Genomic DNA, 17,843 nt, shown 5'->3' on the forward strand with positions numbered 1-17,843 from the left:
TTCTTAAAAACTAAAATATAGGTTAATGGAATTGTCATCTTATTTTAGTACTCTCTTTGCTATGAGATAAAGCAAGCCTTGAATTGCTTCTTAAAACAGAAAGTAGGGTTACTTAGGTTGACGGTGGTTTTGCACAAAAAATGCAGCATCTTTATAAGATAGTTATCAAATACAGGTGGCCTCAGATAGGTTTCACCATAACAGATGAGGTCCTTTGGTGAATAAAACTAGTCAGCCTGATGTACAAAAAGTAGAAGAAGATGAGGAAGAAGAAGAAGAAGAATTCCACATCTCACTTTGTTAAGGAAAGAATACCAGAACAAAATCTTTATGCTAATCAGGGACCTTATATTTGGGACATCTTCGCTTTTTACAACTCTTCTAAATGACATATTTTTTAAGGAGTTCAGTACTAGAAACTCATGGATGAATTAGGAAAGAGGCTCAGTAGTGATCATTATATTATTTCTCATGTGAAATACTTGATTGTCAAGCTAAATTGATTAATAAAATTTTATATGTAATTCTCAACTAAAAAAAAATGATTAGAACTGGCAAAGACAAAATAAAATTTCTAGTCAGATATTTTCATGCATTATTATAAATCAGTTTAAATAGACTATAATTCAGCAATACAATTTGGGGATGGAAACCAGAGGGGAATCCTTGCTTATAAAATGGGATTACAAAATAATATTTACTGACTGTCCAGTAATGGACTGATAACTCATTCCAACAAAGAGTGATCCCCAAGCAACCTTAGGGAACCATGTATGCTTGGGACGTGATCTCCAGTGAGGTAAGGTCATGGAGTTTAGAGACAGAGGCAGAGATTATCAAGTCACCTAACTTTTCTGGGCCTTGTTTCCTAATCTGTAGATTGGACATGGTAATAATACCACCTAACAAGTCAGCAAATACAATAATAAATTGAGTGTATGAGCTCTTAAACTCTAAAAGATCTTGGGGGAGCTCATCTGTTTTCATTTTATAACATAAAAAATGGAAAAGGAGCTCTAATTAGCATTCTTGTTTGGAACTCAAAATACAAATTTACACAGAACCAAGATTAGAAAAAAATAAATAAAAAAGCCCAAATGAGAAAATGAATATAAAACTGGACTTGACTTTTTCAAACAAACATTTTATAGCTATTGCTGAGCCTCACAAAAAATAAGTGAGGCTGGAAAACAGAATGATATGGCAATGGAGAATAGCTTAGTCTGGAATATCCTTGCTGAGCTGTACCACTTATTGTGAATAGCTTTGAGAGCTCTTAACATTATAGAGGTAAATTGGGCTGTAAACAATAATCATAGAGAGTCATTAAATTGAAGAAGGAAGAAAAGGAGGGAAGAGCCTCTAGTCCACCATGAGGACGGAGAGGGGTCATTTCTACAGATGACCGAAATAAACTGTATCCTAAAGTCTGTCCTCAACAGGTGGGCAGATGTCCCATTTTATGTCTCTTTTTTCCTATTAACTGCCTTGATCTACGTTTTACAACGTACTGAAATATAGTTCAAGTCTTTTTTTTTTTTTTTTAAGATCGTTCAATTCTTTATGTGGGATGGGGTATGGTCAGAAAAACCTAAGCATTTGATTAAAGAAATTTTAGCAGGGTCAAAGCATCTGTAAGATATTAGCTTCGTTTAACAGAGAACTCATTTCATAGGATGTGGGACAATTTTAATGATAGGCTGTTGTGTTTGTTTGTTTAATTCCAGTGTAGTTAACACACGGTGTTATATCAGTTTCAGGTGCATGGTACACAGTTGTTTTTAAAGACCAAATCATGCCAGCTTTGGGGCAAATCTTAATTTCATGATTTTGTAGGGATGTGTAAATCAGTTGAGCCCAGTCCTTGGATTCAAACAGCAAAAACACAAACCACACAAACGGCTTCCAGGTTTCACATGGACAGGTTCTTGTCATCATTTTCTCATAGGAAAGGGTCATTAAATTTCCCTTTCAGAGAAAGGAGAAACATTGACAATAGTTATTGCCTAATGCTTATGTACAGAACTGCTGTTATTGTTGCTTGGCAACTAGAAGAGATTTGACAGGGAGTCTAAAGGAACTGAATGAATAAATGGAAATGTCAGCATCAGTTTCAGGGGATAAGAAGAAATTTACTATTGCAGGATTAGCATCACATTGCTTTTTCCAGGCTACATGATTGGAATTCACAGTGTTTCTGTTCTGCTTCTCTTGCCCCCCTCCTTCCAGCCTTTTGCTGGGAAAGGAGCCCCTTTTGCACTGTGGCTGAGAGGTATATGTAACATAGATGGTTAGTGCTAAAGTATACAAGGGCACGCCAGAAATTAAAACCTTTGGCAGCAGGGAAAAAGTTACTTCTGTTGGCAATCCCTTGGAATTTATGGGCACTTCACCAATATTCTAGCTGTTTCTCACAATGATCCTTCGGATTAAATTATCCAATTGATAGGGATTTTTAAAAAATGACAAGGCTACAGTGGTTTCTTCTCTTCTGACCTTGAGCACTAAAAATCTGTCCAGATATGTTGGATTAGATTAGATTAGATTAGATTAGATAGATTCGGCACTTAAAAGTGTGCTGCTTATGCTGTTATTGAAGCCACTCTTTCTCTGGAAGTCATTCCTCTACAACTTGATTACTTGCTCCTTACAAACACAAATGGACTTTTAATTTAGTTGTGTACTCAAGGGCTCCTGTAATAGTAATATCATAGACTTTATGTCCCTAAAATATTTGTTAATCAATATTTAGCTAAATAAATGAGCCAAGATTCTGTAATGGTGGTTCTCAGCTCCACCCCCAAGAAGGGTGGAGGGAGTGGACCATGCCTCCCTGGTTTGGGGCAAACATTGGAATGTCAGTGGGGAAAAGACAGGACTAATTAGAAAAAGCATATTTGTGTTCCTTTGCGTCCTCCAGGAAGCAGATGCCAGTGTGGAATTAGATGAGCAGGAGATTTCTTGGGGGTAGGGCCAGTGACAGAGTGCTTATAAAAGAGAAGGGAGAGGAAGCATGAGCAAGCAGGAAGCATCTACACACTTCCATGCAGGTCTGGCATCTTTGAAAGAAGAGGGAGAAAAAAGGAAAATCCGGTAGGAAGAGTCTGAGCTTGCAGTGCAGTTTTAAGGACATTTCTGCTGATAGAGAATCCACTGACTGAGTCCCACATCCCTTAGAAATGAGTTTCCACTAATACCTGCCACCACAGTCACTGGCTGGGAGTATCCTGTGGGGAGTGTGGCTTGGGTTCCGTTGTGGCTTCCCACAGTGAGAGATTTTCATAGCACCACAATAATTCAAGAGTATAACATTTTATATTTAAAAAAAATGGAAATACGTATATTTAAACTCAATCATATAAGAGAAAAGCATAAGATTTACATGTTCATTGTAAAGAGTTAATAAGAAGTTTGAGAACCACTGTTAATTAGTAAATTAAAATGCAAACTCCAGTATCCCCCTACTCCCTTAGCAAGCTAAGCCATACTGCCACTGGTATTAGGGAGCCTTAACTTCTTTGGCAAATAATAATATTTTCTATTAAAAATGTATTCTATTTCTAATCACATTTAAAGAAACAAAACATGTTAATTCTGCTGAAAAACTGTGTATCCTTTGGTAGATTGTATAACCTTTCTGGCCTTCAGTTTCTTTATCTGCCAAATGAGAGAATTCATGTAGAGGATTTCCAAAACCCTTTCCAACTCTAATGTTGGAGAAGTTCATAGTCATTCCCACCTTATAGGTATTTTATAAGACCTTCAAAGTGGACTGCATCGTGGGTCAGAGAACATGGAGGCAGTCATGGCTCTGAAGCAAATTAGCTGCCTCAGTTCAAATGTAGGACATAACCTTCCTGTACTCAGTTTCTTGTAAAATAAAGAAATTTTATTAAACCAGCTCTAAGGTCCATTTGTGGCTCATTGGTAGGGCATTTCTGATGTCACCCTGTCTATAGACCCTTCAGAAGAACTCTGCTTCTCAGTCCTTGAAGATAACTGTCAATAAAAATGTACTGAAATGATGATGGGGATCAGTTACATAAGCTAAAGTTAATGTTTTTTCTTTTATTGTGGTAAGAACATTTCACACGAAACCTCCTGTCTTTAAGTGTACGATGTGTTTGTTAACCGTAGGCACAGTGCACATCCCTAGGACTGAATCATCTTGCATCATCACTGAACCTTTGTACTCATTGAAAAGCAACTTCCCATTTTCTTTTCCCCGAGGCTCTGGGAACCCCTGTTCTTACTCTTTGCTTCCATATGAGTTTGACTATTTAGATACCTCCGATGAGTGGAATCAGGCAGTATTCACCCTCTGGCTTATTTCACATAGCAGAATGTCCTCAGAGTTCCTCCTTGTTATCACATATGACGGGAAGTTTCCTTCTTTCTTTGAGGCTGAAGAGTATTCCATCCTATTTACATACCACATCTCTTTATCCACGTATCCATCAGTGGACATTTGTTAATGTTTGGCTTTTTTATTGGCTGAAATTGTAATTTTAGCTATTCAACCAAGACTGAATATGCAAACTAGTTTTAACTCTTTATTACTGCCTTTAGAGGAAAAGCAAACAAATGCATAAAATCATCAGGAAAACAAAATCGGATGATAATATTTATGGATGTTTAAACCAGTATGCCTGTTTTGAATTTGTCAAACCTGTTAGAATTAAAACATAGTATAAAGGTGAACAGCTACACTTCCCCCGTAGCAAGTGTTCCTGGTTTCCATGGTGTTTAGACAGTCTCCTTACTTCACACCACAGTGAAAAAATATCCAAGGTTGTGATATAATTTAGAGATTAACTTAACTCCTTTATTCCGGTATTGACTAACAGGTAATTAACTTCTTTATTCTGGTATCGATTAAATGGTAATCGTGATCTACATCTTCCTGGTTACTCTTTATCTGAAAAGTTCTGTGAATGAGCGGGGGGGGGGGGGCAGGGGGGACCCCAGAGGGAGAGTGGACGTTAATAATTCCCTTTTTCCCCCAAGTGGAGACCTTAAATTCCAAAGAAGAGGTGGAAAGCTTTTTACTGAGTATTCCAAGTTAGAAGCAGATCAATTAAAAGCATCTTACTTTTCCATTCTGATTAAAATCTCAAAGACAAAATCCCTTGAAAAAAATAACATTGCCTTTTTTTTTTCTCACTAATAAGTCGAAATGTGGAATCCATCAGAGAAAGTAGCCAGACAGAGTATTTACTCAAGTCCTAATACTGTGTGGGTGCAACGGGCTGCTGGAAGCACTTCCAGGGGACCCAGGGGCTTGCCCTGGTCTGAATTATGTACAAGTCTAGCTGGTAGTTCTGGGAAAGTATGAGGGGTCAAGCCCAATTACAGCAACACACAGGTATGTACTGAATCCATGCTAGCTAAATGGGTAAAATGAAATGTGTATGAAGCTCTTTGCTCGTCTCCATATGGATGAGAGGGACCACTGCTGCTTATAGCAGCCATTTGATATATATATTTTAAACCTGGAAGTATCAGATTAAAGGTCAGAATTTGAATTATGAAAAATTTATCATGGACTGAAATTAAAAGATTTAAGACACTTTGGTTATTGGATTTTAATTTCACTATTTCTTTAGATAGGAGAAAAGTCCACATGAGTATCTCTTGCTCTCCAAGTCATCAGGTCATTTCTAAGAATTAAAGAAGTTATGTAACTTTAAGCTATTGGTTTTCATTTAGTATTATAACAACAGTTCAGTTAGTTCGCCTCCCTCCCCCACCTTCAGATGTTAAGTGACTTGACAAAGCGTAGACCTAGAATTGATGGAAAGAAGTCTGGGTGGTGGTTGTTTTTAACCCTTGTGTGCTATTCTTCAATGGCTGGAACAACATTTCTCCCATTGAGAGATGGGGTCTGTGTCCCTCCCCCTAAAATTAGGTAAGTTTTTGGAACTGGTTGACTAGGGCAGTAGAAAGGAAATAACACCGTCGTGTGACTTCTAAAGTGGGTGATTCAGCATCTTTCTTACCAATTGGAACACTTGTGCTGGTCCTCTGGGCTGCCATATAAACAACTGAATTATTCTACTCCCACCGTGGTGTGCAGAAGCCCAGGTTAGCCCATAAGGAGAGGCCACATGGAGAATGCCTGAGGCTCCATAAAGAGAGAGGAGAGATGCCCGGCTAGATCCCACCCATACCTGCGTCCCTCGGCCCGGCTATACCCGCTCCTCCATCTGTCTGCACAAGAGACCCAAGCCAGACCTGTGCAGCTGAACTCCCAAATTCCTGGCCCACAGAAATGTTGAAAAATTACAGACTGATTGTTGTTGTTGCTGCTTTAAGACTTTATTTATTTATTCATGAGAGACACAGAGAGAGAGGCAGAGATACAGGCAGAAGGAGAGAAGCAGGCCCCATGCAGGGAGCCCGACGTGGGACTTGATCCCTGGTCTCCAGGATCAGGCTCTGGGCCAAAGGCAGGCGCTAAACTCCTGAGCCACCCAGGTGTCCCTGATTGTTGTTTTAAACCACAAAGTTTGGGGGTGACTTTTTATGAAGCAGTAGCTATCTGGAGTACGCTCTCTAAAAGTAAAACTGTCATAAACCAGAACTGATATTTTTGAAGTTATGGTGTTGCGTAAGTAGTGGAGAATGACTAGATGACTAGATGGTACACACAAGTGAATTAGTGGATAGGTGAGCAGTCTACACCTAAAAAGAGGTCTGCCTTTCGCGATCCTCTTTTTCTTCCGTACTGTCCCTTACTCTTGTGTTTCTCATTCGTGGTTCTCAGTTTCTGGATGGACATTAGAATCACTTACGAAAACAAAAAAAGAATCAACGACCAGGCCTAGATTTAATTGTCAGAGATGGGACCTAGGTGTAGGAATATTTTTAAAATTCACCAGGCAATTCCAGTTTGCAGCTAGGGCCGAGAATCGCTATTTGATGGCGAGACGGTGCCCAAATCTGTTTTTCCTGGCTCGGTTCTTTCTTGGAACTGCAGATTCAGAGATTGAGCTGCTTTCTGGGTATCTGCATATGTAGAGACCTCACAAACCCCTCAAGTAGAGTGCTACACCTCCCCCAGAGCTCCTTGTCTCTCAAATGACACCACTCTCCACATAAATGGTCAAGCCAGAAACCTGGGTCACCCATTGTCTTTTGTCTTCCTCATTCCTTGCAGCTACATAATACAAATTAGTCCCTTCTTCTGACTAATTTGGGAGTCATTCTCTATAAACTGCCCAATCTTGCGCTATTTTCTGTCCACTGGACACTGCATCAGAATCCTGCCATCCACTTGACCTCCTCCCACTCACCCAAATGGAAACAACAGTGACCTTCTTGAATATGCAAGTATCACTCTCCTCTTCTGAGTAAACCATTCAGTGGCTTGCCCTTAAAATGATGAAGCGTGCTCAAAATGAGAAGATGCCTTACAGAGCCCTACACATCTTTGCCCCATGCCTTTTCGATCCAGCTTCAGCTGAAATCCCCTTCCTTGTAACATGCAATGCTCCCACTGTCCGGAAGCTTTGAATGTGCTTCTAGTCACTCCGTTAATAGATGTTGTATGCTCCTCTTGGAACACTCCATTTCTCCCTGTCCCCGTCCCTCGTGGCCTTAATCACCCTTCATCCTCAGTGCTCAGATGGCGCCTCCCTGACTCTAGATGAGGATAGGCTTCCTTGTGATGGCACCCAGAGCGTCTCTAGTCTCTATGCCGTCTGTAGCATTCCTCAAGCATCCGCCTTCCTACCTTCCTGCCTTCCTGCGCTGTGAACTCCAAAGCCGGTCAGGGAGTGTGTCCGTCACCACCTACAGTCCAGCCTTTAGCATAGTCTGTACATTGTGACTGAATGAATGAATAAGCAAATGAGCATGGGTTAAGAGGTGAACATCAGCTCGGAAGGAAGTTCTTGTAGTAATACTCTGGCCTCTGTACTTGGCTCTGACCCATCCAAGCTTCAAATCAATTGGGATAAGGTATAGAAGACATCAACTGATTTTAAAAGCGATACAAAGTTAGAAGGAACGGCTAATGCATTCTCTGTTTTTTTTGGGGGGGGTGGGGGTTGGTCAGGGGGATGGCAAAAGCAAGGTTCCAGGGGATAACAGCTGGCTTGAGGGATGGGTCAGAATTTACAGATTGAAACTTAACAAAGATGAATACAAAATCCTACACTTGCATTCTGGCTGCTGCACAGTATAGGACAGGGGACACTTGGCGAAGAAACAGTCCACGGTGTGTTCATTGCAAAGGAAGCTCCATTTCAGCCAGTAATTGATGTGACTTCTAAAAGTGCTAATGCCATCTTGGATTCCTTTAATGGACAAATGGAGCCCAACCAGGACAGCTGCAGGTCCCACAGTCCTCTGCTCTGGTCCAGCCACTCCTGGAGCAGTGTGCTTCATTTAGAACCACATTTCAGTCAGATGCTGGACCACGGTGGTAAAAGCTTGGGAAGCACAAACAAAACAAAAACAAAAACCCAAACTGCGGGGATCCCTGGGTGGCGCAGCGGTTTGGCGCTTGCCTTTGGCCCAGGGCGCGATCCTGGAGACCCGGGATCGAATCCCACATCGGGCTCCCGGTGCATGGAGCCTGCTTCTTCCTCTGCCTGTGTCTCTGCCCCTCTCTCTCTCTCTGTGACTATCATAAATAAATAAAAATTTAAAAAAAAATAAAAATAAAAAATAAAACTTCAATATACAATGTACATGTTAACACATATATTAAAATTGCATATTTGTGTATTTATATATTTATATTTAAAAAAAAAAAAAAACCCAAACTGCTGAAAAGAATACATAGAGAATACATTTACTCCATACAAGATGGCATTCTGGGGAACACTTTGGTCCCTCAGAAAAAGTGAAGGGCTGGCTGGAGGGAAAGGATTATATTTACACCCCAGAAGACTGGGACCAAGGATTGGCGTATCTAACATCGCATCTCTGGCCACATCCTTCTTATCATTGGCCTCTCTCATCCTCCATCCTCTCCCTCCCTTTGACATCTGCTCTGTGTTCTGGACAGGATCCCTCATCCCTCAGCCTCTCCCTTCTCTCACTCCATCACCCCCCTTCATAGACCACAGAAGCCTCCATCAGCTCCATTTATGATTCTCAGCCCCACTATCCTGGAGTCCTAAGATGTACCACCATGTTCCATAGGGTCTGTAACCTTGAATCATTCCTTTTCTCTGTTCCTGCTCCTGGCTTACTGAGAAGTGCTGTGAAGACCATGACAACTCTGTGTCCAGCACTTGTGGAGACCCTCACTCCTGCTCTTCATTCTTCCATTCATCAAGGCCACTCCTCTCACCTTCCCTGAGGCAGCTCTAGGCCTGTTCCCAATATTTAAGCCCTGAAGCGAGCTGTAAAATTCACTCAGGAAATCATTTCCTTACATTCTCCTCTTCACAATTTCAAGTTTGTATTATACCCTCCTTCCTCTTCTTTCTCAAAATTCTGAGAATGAGAGGGAAGACTGTCCCCTCCTTTCAAAAGCTTGCTTTCCCACATGGATTTTGATACCAGTTTTCTTTCATTTCCTCTGGGGCTTTGTTTCATAATTCATCTCCTGTCTTTCCTCTGCTCAAATTCTATCTCATTGCCGGCTCCTTCCCTCAGTCTGATAAACATACTCACGCATTTTGGAGAGGCTAATTGTGCAGTGATTGTTTTAAGATGGTTTGGAGAGACATAAAAACCCAGCCAGAGAATTCCATCAGAAGGCTTTTTCCAGAGTCCAGGCGAAAAGCAAAGGGAGCATGTGAGGGGTAGTGAAAGGAAGCATAGAGAACATGTGAATCAGAGAGGATTTCATTGTCAGAATGACTTTTGTCTGGTTGTAATTTATGACTTTGCCTTATTTTCCCACTGTTTTGTCAGTTCCTGGGGGCAAAGATTGTGTCAGATTCATGTCACTTTACCTTACAAAATCTGGCTTGAATGAATAGTTGGAATTCCCTCAAAATACATGTGTGTGGTAGGGAATGCTGCCCTTTGAAAGGCATCTTCTTTTAAAAGATTTTATTTATTTATTCGAGAGAGAGCACAAAAGGTTGGGGAGCAGGGGCAGAAGGAGAAGCAGACTCTCAGCTGAGCAGGGAGCCCACCACGGGGCTCCATCCCAGAACCCCGAGATCATGACCTGAGCCCAAGGCAGATGCCTAACCGACCGGAAGCATCATTCCTGGAGGGTAGACATTTTCTTAAAGAGGTTAGTTGGCAAGCCAGGGAAAGTCATTCCTGTATTAGGAAGAAGAAAGGAGCAGACCTTTGCTCCTCAATTGTGCTCCCCTGTATTAGTTTCCCTTCGTTGTAGCAAGTCATCACAAATTTAGTAGCTTTAAACAACACAAATTGATTATCTTACATTTCTGAAAATCAGAAGTCCAGAGGGTTCTCACCGGGCTCAAATCAAGATGTCAGCAACAGCTGTGTTCCTCTCCAGAGGCTCTAGGTGCAGAATTTGTTTTCTTGCCTTTTCCAGCTTCTAGAAGCTGCTTGCACTCCGTGGTCATGCCCCCTTTCCTCTTCAGACTTAGCTGATCAGGTCTTTTTCACATTGCATCACCCTGACGTTGACTCTCTTCCTCTTGCTTCTACCTACAAGGACTCTGTAATTATATTGGGATCACTGAGATAATCCAGGATAATGTCCCCATTTCAAAGTCAGCTGCCTAACAACCTTAATTCTGTGCATCCTGAATTTGTCAGGTAACCTAATATATTCACAGGTTCCAGGGGACCAGAGCATGTATGTCTTGGGGGTCCGTAACCACGCTTACCACCTCCTTGGACAAGCAGCCTCTACATCACCCAGGAGCTTATTAGAAATGCAGAATTTGGGGCTCAGCCCCAAGCATCTGAATCAGATTCTGCATTCTGATCAGATTACTAGGTGATTTGAATACTTTAAAGTTTTGGAAGTCACAACTAGACTATCTCTAAGATCTTCTCTACTTTAAACTTCCCATGATTTTATGAAAATTGCATTTTTTCCCACCTTCAAATCTTCATTATTCCTTCTAATCCTGGTTTCCTGCCAAAAAAAAAAAGTTAATTTTGATTTGTACCCCTGGTGTTAATTCCCAAAAAGTCAGCCAAGTAGAACATGACAACACCTCATGCATATTTTTTTGCTGGCAGAAAGTAGATGTAAGAAAAGGCAATTAAATTATAGAATTATCCATGATGCAGAGGTACTGGTCTACAAAGAGTATTTTCTTCCTCAGGATTCATAAGAGAAGTGCCTTCATTAGTGTGAAGATATTAGTGGTCCAGCAAGTGAAGCAAAACATACACAGATGAGCTGTTTTTAAGGCATCTCTGAATGGCTCAGCATTTGAGAAATGTGACCAAAGCTGATTATAAAATTCCTTTCAAAGTTGCAGGAATGGCAAACTCATAAATAACTCTGGCTCTCACTGATGTGAAAAGGAGGTTGCTGGCTGTTTGATTGCTGTCCTTGTTGTAGGGGATACGATTAAGCTGCAAGACTACAAGCTCCTCAAGGCCGAACCAGCCATGTACAATGCCTGGTACCTAGGAACTCCATCCATTGTGGGCTTGAATACTTTTTAATACTGTAATACTTTACACTGAATTTCAGAAATGCACCGGGAAAGAAGTGGATAAATAAAACTGGAATATTTCATTGGCCATCTTCCTAGACTTCCTACTCCCTTTGGTTCATTCACTTGTTCATTCATCTATTCAGCAAACATTTATGGATCATTTACTGAATGCCACCCATTGTTCCAGGCCCCTATCAATATAAAACTATGGTCTCTGTCACTCAGGAGCTCATATCCCAGTGGAACAAATAGTCACATAAGTAATTATGCCAACACGAGTGCAGAAAGCAGTATGTGAACAAGGCTCATGGGCCTTTTCCATTCTGTTCCTTTCACATTCTAACTGGATTTATCTGGAAAATCCTCTATTTCTCCCCTTTGCCAATAGAATCAATTATTTGGGTTTATTATTTTTATCTTCAGCCCTTGCTGCTAGTGTTGCATCTAGGCACTTGCTGCTTATCGTGGAAAATGAAACCCTCTCAAACCAGTGCAAGTAAAAGAGGGGTTATTAGAAAGGTCCAGTAGGGTCTCGTGGGACTTCAAGGAAAGTGAGAGGAGCAGGAAAGGCAGGAAATGAGGCAGCTCCAGAACAGCCCCGCTTCATCTCCACTCTGTTCTCTCTCATGGTGTCAGATAGTCCAGAGTCCCAAAGGCTGACAATCCGATGAGCCCACTTTGTCTTTCCTGACAGGCTGCTCCCTGACCCCTGTGACCAGTGTCACTACATCTTGATTGCTTCCTTCATATCACTCACTTAGTGTGAGTTGCAGTTATATACAGTTTAAATTTACACATTCACACATCTTTTCCTGTGTACATTTGTTGTGATCATATCTGTTTCGTTACTGCTGTATCCGGCCACTAGTACGGTGCCTGACCATAGAAGGCATTTAGTGAGGGAGTAGTGAAAGCCTTGGGTCTGCTCACCGTTCACTAAGGCTGTGCAGGAAGTTTCTTGAGAAGTACCAGCACCCTGGCCACATGTTCTTTCCATGTCAAAGACACTCGAGAGGGACCCTTCTCCTTTGTGGCCCAATGTAAATGCACCAAGACGTCTCTTTTTGAAATTTATTGAGCAGCTAATATATGCCAAATTCTATATCAAACACTTTACATGCATCATCTCCTTTCGTTTTTACTGAGACTCAAGCAGGTAGTATCCTCATTCTACAGCGACAAAACCAAGTTTTAACAGCTTAAGCAGTTCATCCAAGGTCCTAGGGCTTGTAAGTAGGGGGACCGAGGTTATACCGTAGGTCAGTTTAAGAGCTGTGTCCTCTGTAAAGTATTCCCTCCAGGCAGGCCTTACTGCTGCTCTCTCTGTGGTACCACATACCTTGTTCATGAAGACGGCACTTTCACGTGCAGATGGCTCTGGCTCCCCTGCTACACTACGCTGTCCCTCTTAGGGCAGGAACTGTATCCTGTTCCCCTTTACATCCTCAGCACCTGTCACTTTGTGGGAGCTCAACCAGTCTCTGTCTGTGGGGCTGACCTTTGCAATGACAGGCAGTTACTATGCTATTTCCTATTTTTTAAATCTCACAAAATACTATGAGTACCTAAAAGGAAGTAAAATTACCAAGTGTCATGAATAATCCATCCCATCTCTGTTATTGAAATTTAGAGGACATACGCAGATCCTCCCCACCCCTGTAACGTTGAGGTCATATCACAGTCAACTGACCCCCACCCCCATGTTATTGTGGATGGTACATGCAGAGTGATGGGATGGCTCAGACCTGCTGGCATGATCTTCCTTTGACTCTGAACGGCAGATGGATACAGCTAGGAGCTGGCATTCTCTCACTCAACAAATTAAGTACCTACTACGGGCCCGTCGTTAGTCAGATGGGGGGGCGTGTTGAGCATGTGGAAAAGTCTGAGAGGAGAACTCTTGCCCTCATGTCGCTTACCATTGAATAAACACAGTGCGTATGCGCTTAGGATAGAGAGCAGAATGTGCTAAGTGTAAATAGGCACCTACTGATAAAGTCTGTGGGAATTGAAGGGGGGGGTGATTTCCAGCAGGGCCAGTAGAAAAGGACTTCGTGAAACACGTGGCATCTCAGCTGGACTCTAAGATTCGGACAAGCAGACACCTTTCGTGTCAAGGGCAAAGCACAGAGGTGGAGGTGGGGCCTTTTGGAAGGGCAGTTGAATGTGAGACCGTAGGGATGTAGCTTTATTCTTAAGAAAGGGAGGAAAACGCCACGGCTGTGCTCTAGGAAGTGCAGTCTGGGGTGGCCTCGGAGTGAATTTGCTGGAGACGCTGGAAGCAGAGGGAGCAGTCATTCTACGTTTATTTGATAATACTGGGTCTCTCCTGATCACACAGCTGTGTAGGTGGATTGAAAACTTTGGTCAGAGAACCATTTTTTGAAGCCCAGACATAGTCTTAGTGACTCATCAGTAAGCCAAGAAGACTTTCTAAGGAGTCATCACAGAGAGGCTCAAAAAAAGCACACTGTGAACGAGGAAACCTGCTAACAGCTCTTAAACCAGACAACTCAAGTCCAGGGGAGGTCGGGTAACGTGGGAAACTGCAACCAAACAGCGTCTGTGAACGCCAGGCTGCCTCGCTGCTCGGTGCGGGCGGGATGCCAGCAGGGCGGGCCTGAGGCCCAAGCGGGCAAAGCCTGCTGAGCCAGATAGAAGGCCCCAGAGAGAGGAAGAAGGAAGGGGAGCTTAAAACTCAGAAGGTAAAATCAAAACAACTTCTGAGGCGCAAAAGGCAGATTTCGCAGTTGCAAACCGAATTTGCCAGGCTGGGCTTAACTTGGTAGAAGCCAAACGAGGGAAGTGTGATTTGAGAAAGCTGAAGCAGCTGCTGAAGGACCCGCCGGCTAAGCGGTCCCCACTGTCACCCAACAGTGCGCCCCTGAGGGGCCCGGCGAGGGCCCGAGAACCCAGAGGGTGTAGCCGCAGGGCTGCCAGCCAGCCTCCATGGGCGCTGCTGCTGCAGGCACCCGCTCGGGCCGCGGGCCAAGTGAAGGCCGCAGACCCAGTGAAGGCCACAGACCCAGTGAAGGCCGCGGGGGCCGAGTGAAGGCCGTGGGCCAAGTCAAGGCCGTGGACCCAGTGAAGGCCGCGGACCCAGTGAAGGCCTCAGACCCAGTGAAGGCCGCGGGGGCCGAGTGAAGGCCGAGGGCCAAGTCAAGGCCGTGGACCCAGTGAAGGCTGCAGACCCAGTGAAGGCCGCGGGCTCTACCAAAGTCCCTGCAGGCCTGAAGTTTACGAGCGACCCATCTGGGACCTACCATCAGTCACGCGTTGATTGTCCCTTCCTCCAGGAGCTTCAGTTCTCTACCTCCTCACTGTAACCCCGCCTGTGTCGCCCACTCCTTATTTTTAGGGTCACTTCATCATGAGGCCTCGCGAAGGTTTAAACGCTTAGACCCCTCATTATGACTCTACTGTGTCCTGAATCTAGTGACACCGCGAGGTTCCTGTATTTTTACGCGCACATCTGAGCACATAGGACTTCTCCGTCTTTCTCAAAGACGTTTTCATTGGAAAATAGATGGTAGCGAATTTATAAATAAGAAGGTGGAAAAACAATACTACACTCTTCACATTAGCCAAGCCCTGTGATGAAAGCGAACACAGAGCTTGGCCTGGAAATTCACTAGAATTCAATATTACTGTGGAATATCTAAGAATAGGCAGAAATTCTTTTTTCTTTTTTCTCGTTTCTTTACAACTTGACGTCCATGTCTTAAGTATCTTCCTCTGAGAATTGTATGCAATATTCATTGTTAGATTTGATATCAGAACTCAGTTATTGGCAATTTTCTTAGGATATGTTTGGAGCTAGTGTATATAAAATGACAAGGATGGATGTTTTCCATATCTGACTGTGGTTGTATTTTTTTTCCTTTTAAAGAGGAATAGGCAAGGGCTGTATAAATGTCTACAAGGGAAGTGTCTCTCCTAACTCTGGGAAACAAACTAGGGGTGGTGGAAGGGGAGGAGGGCAGGGGATGGGGGGGGAATGGGTGACGGGCACTGAGGGGGACACTTGACGGGATGAGCACTGGGTGTTATTCTGTATGTTGGTAAATTGAACACCAATAAAAATTAATTTATTAAAAAAAAGGGAAGTGTCTCCATAAGCTGTGGTTTATATATTATGTTTTACTTTAACATAATAAAAAATATGTTCTGTAGAGGAGAGATTGGAAGCAGGGCCAACACTTATTTTATATTTATTCCATAATTCTGTGTCTTTACTGATCAAACAACTATGCAGGGAGATTGAAAACTTTGGTCTCATGTAATTTTGATGCAGTTAATATAATTAATTAATAATTATTGCATTATATAGAAGGGTATGGCTGATAGTGTAATAATAATGTAATTATCAACCATGACGGCTTGAAATACTAGAATTTTATTTAAAAGAACTACAGGGGCACCTGAGTGGCTCAGTCAGTTAAGCATCTGACTCTTAGATTCAGCTTGGGTCATGATGTCAGGGTCCTGAGATCAAGCCCCCTGTTGGGCTCCGCACACACTCAGCACAGAGTCTGCTTAAGATTCTCTCTTGCTCTGCCCCCCACCAAATAAATAAATCTTTAAAAAATAAATAAATAGGGATGCCTAGGTGGCTCAGTGGTTGAGCGCCTTCCTCTGGCTGAGGCCATGTCCCAGAGTCCTAGGATGGAGTCCGCATGGGGCTCCCTGTAGGGAATCTGTTTCTCCCTCTGCCTAAGTCTCTGCCTCTCTCTGTGCATGTCTCTCATGAATAAATAGATAAAATCTTTAAATACGTAAATAAATAAAATGTTTCTTGTTCTATCTCTATCTCTGTTAATGTATAAGTGAAGATATCCTTCTAATGTAGTTCTTTTATTTATTTAAGAACCATAAAAGGTGAGAATAGAAAAAAAAAGGAATCTTGAGTCGCATACATATAAATATATATATTGCATTAAAGTCCTTGGTAAAACCCACATGTTTAGCATTTATGATTGTCAAGTTTCAGAATCAGCTTTCTCATCAATAGTGTCAAACTTCTATACGTTAAGTACTTATAGCTTATGCTGTTTCCTCACGATAATCTAAATACTTTTGTTTAGTGATCTATGTGAAACAGGCCGCCTATTTTCTGACATGATTAGAAAATGGGCTATATTGCTTAACTAAATGTTCTGCTCATTAGAGTCACATTACACATATCTTACCCATGTAATCCATAGTCCATGAATCTGATCACAGTGAACTGTATATAACTCTAAAACTCAATTAGCTATAATTTAACCATGATTTCATGATCATCATTATGGATACCACTTACCCTTGCACATGCAGACTAGAATCTATCAGTAGCAGCTACAGTAATCCCCATGATAGAAAGTGGGGTGAGCTAGGTTTTGCTCAGGTAAGTAGAGCATCCTGTAGTAATTCCAAGTTCTGTGGGATAGAGGCCAACTGATTCTATTAGTAAAGAGTATGTGCTAAATTCGATTAAGAAATACTTATAGGTCATTAAAATTTTATTATAAACTTGACCTGTTGAAATCCTTAGCCCTTACTTTTACAACGTTTTAAATGTTTGATTTTTCAGAAATACGTTTGGGAACATTCTATATTATGACTAAGATTGCCATTTCAAAAGTATAGTGCCCCACATTTTTATAACTCTATAAACATTAACGGAATTTTACAACACACTGGTATGAGCCTTGACATGACTGCTTCCACTGTGCAGATGAGAGAAGCTGAGGCATGAGGCTATTTTTTGTAAATTTTCCAAAAATACCCCCATGAGCCAGTGGAGAGGAGAGCCTGGAACAGAAAACAATCTGTGTCTTCACTGAAAACACATCCTGTATGCATCTGTAGTCTTGGGGGTGGGTTGGGGGTGGTGGGGTAGATCACAAGACCAGAGCTGGCTTTTCACACTCACTAGTACGGTTCCCACAAGGAGCTCTTTGTGAAAATGTGTACACAAATAAAAAGGGTATCGAGGTGATTACTAGGATGAATTTTTCCTCCTCTGAAATACTTGAGTCTGCTTAATGGCAAGAAGATAGATGAGTTGGCTTTTTAAGGCCTTTCTAACAATTATACTTCTATCCAGTGAGAGATTCATGGATGAACAGTATTTAAAGTGTTTACCTCTCTTTTTCTTTTCTTCCTCTTCATAGATCTATGCGGTTCGATCAGTTGTTCCCAACAAAAGCAATAATGAAATTGTCTTGGTGCTACAACAATTTGATTTTAATGTAGATAAAGCAGTGCAGGCCTTCGTAGATGGTAAGTATACATGAC

The 17,843-nt window shown here is 42.1% G+C and overlaps 1 protein-coding gene across 6 annotated transcripts in view; it reads left to right on the plus strand.

Annotated features, from left to right (window-relative positions):
* SPATS2L (spermatogenesis associated serine rich 2 like) overlaps positions 1-17,843 on the plus strand; it is a 159,948-nt gene that overhangs the window by 83,888 nt on the left and 58,217 nt on the right. For all 6 annotated transcript variants that reach the window (XM_041737253.1, XM_041737255.1, XM_041737254.1 and 3 more), the window contains one exon: positions 17,720-17,828. In XM_041737253.1, coding sequence (XP_041593187.1) covers positions 17,720-17,828 — 109 coding nt within the window. The remainder of the gene's footprint in view (positions 1-17,719; positions 17,829-17,843) is intronic.

This window comes from Vulpes lagopus, chromosome 22 (assembly GCF_018345385.1).
Source record: "Vulpes lagopus strain Blue_001 chromosome 22, ASM1834538v1, whole genome shotgun sequence".
Taxonomy (NCBI): domain Eukaryota; kingdom Metazoa; phylum Chordata; class Mammalia; order Carnivora; family Canidae; genus Vulpes; species Vulpes lagopus.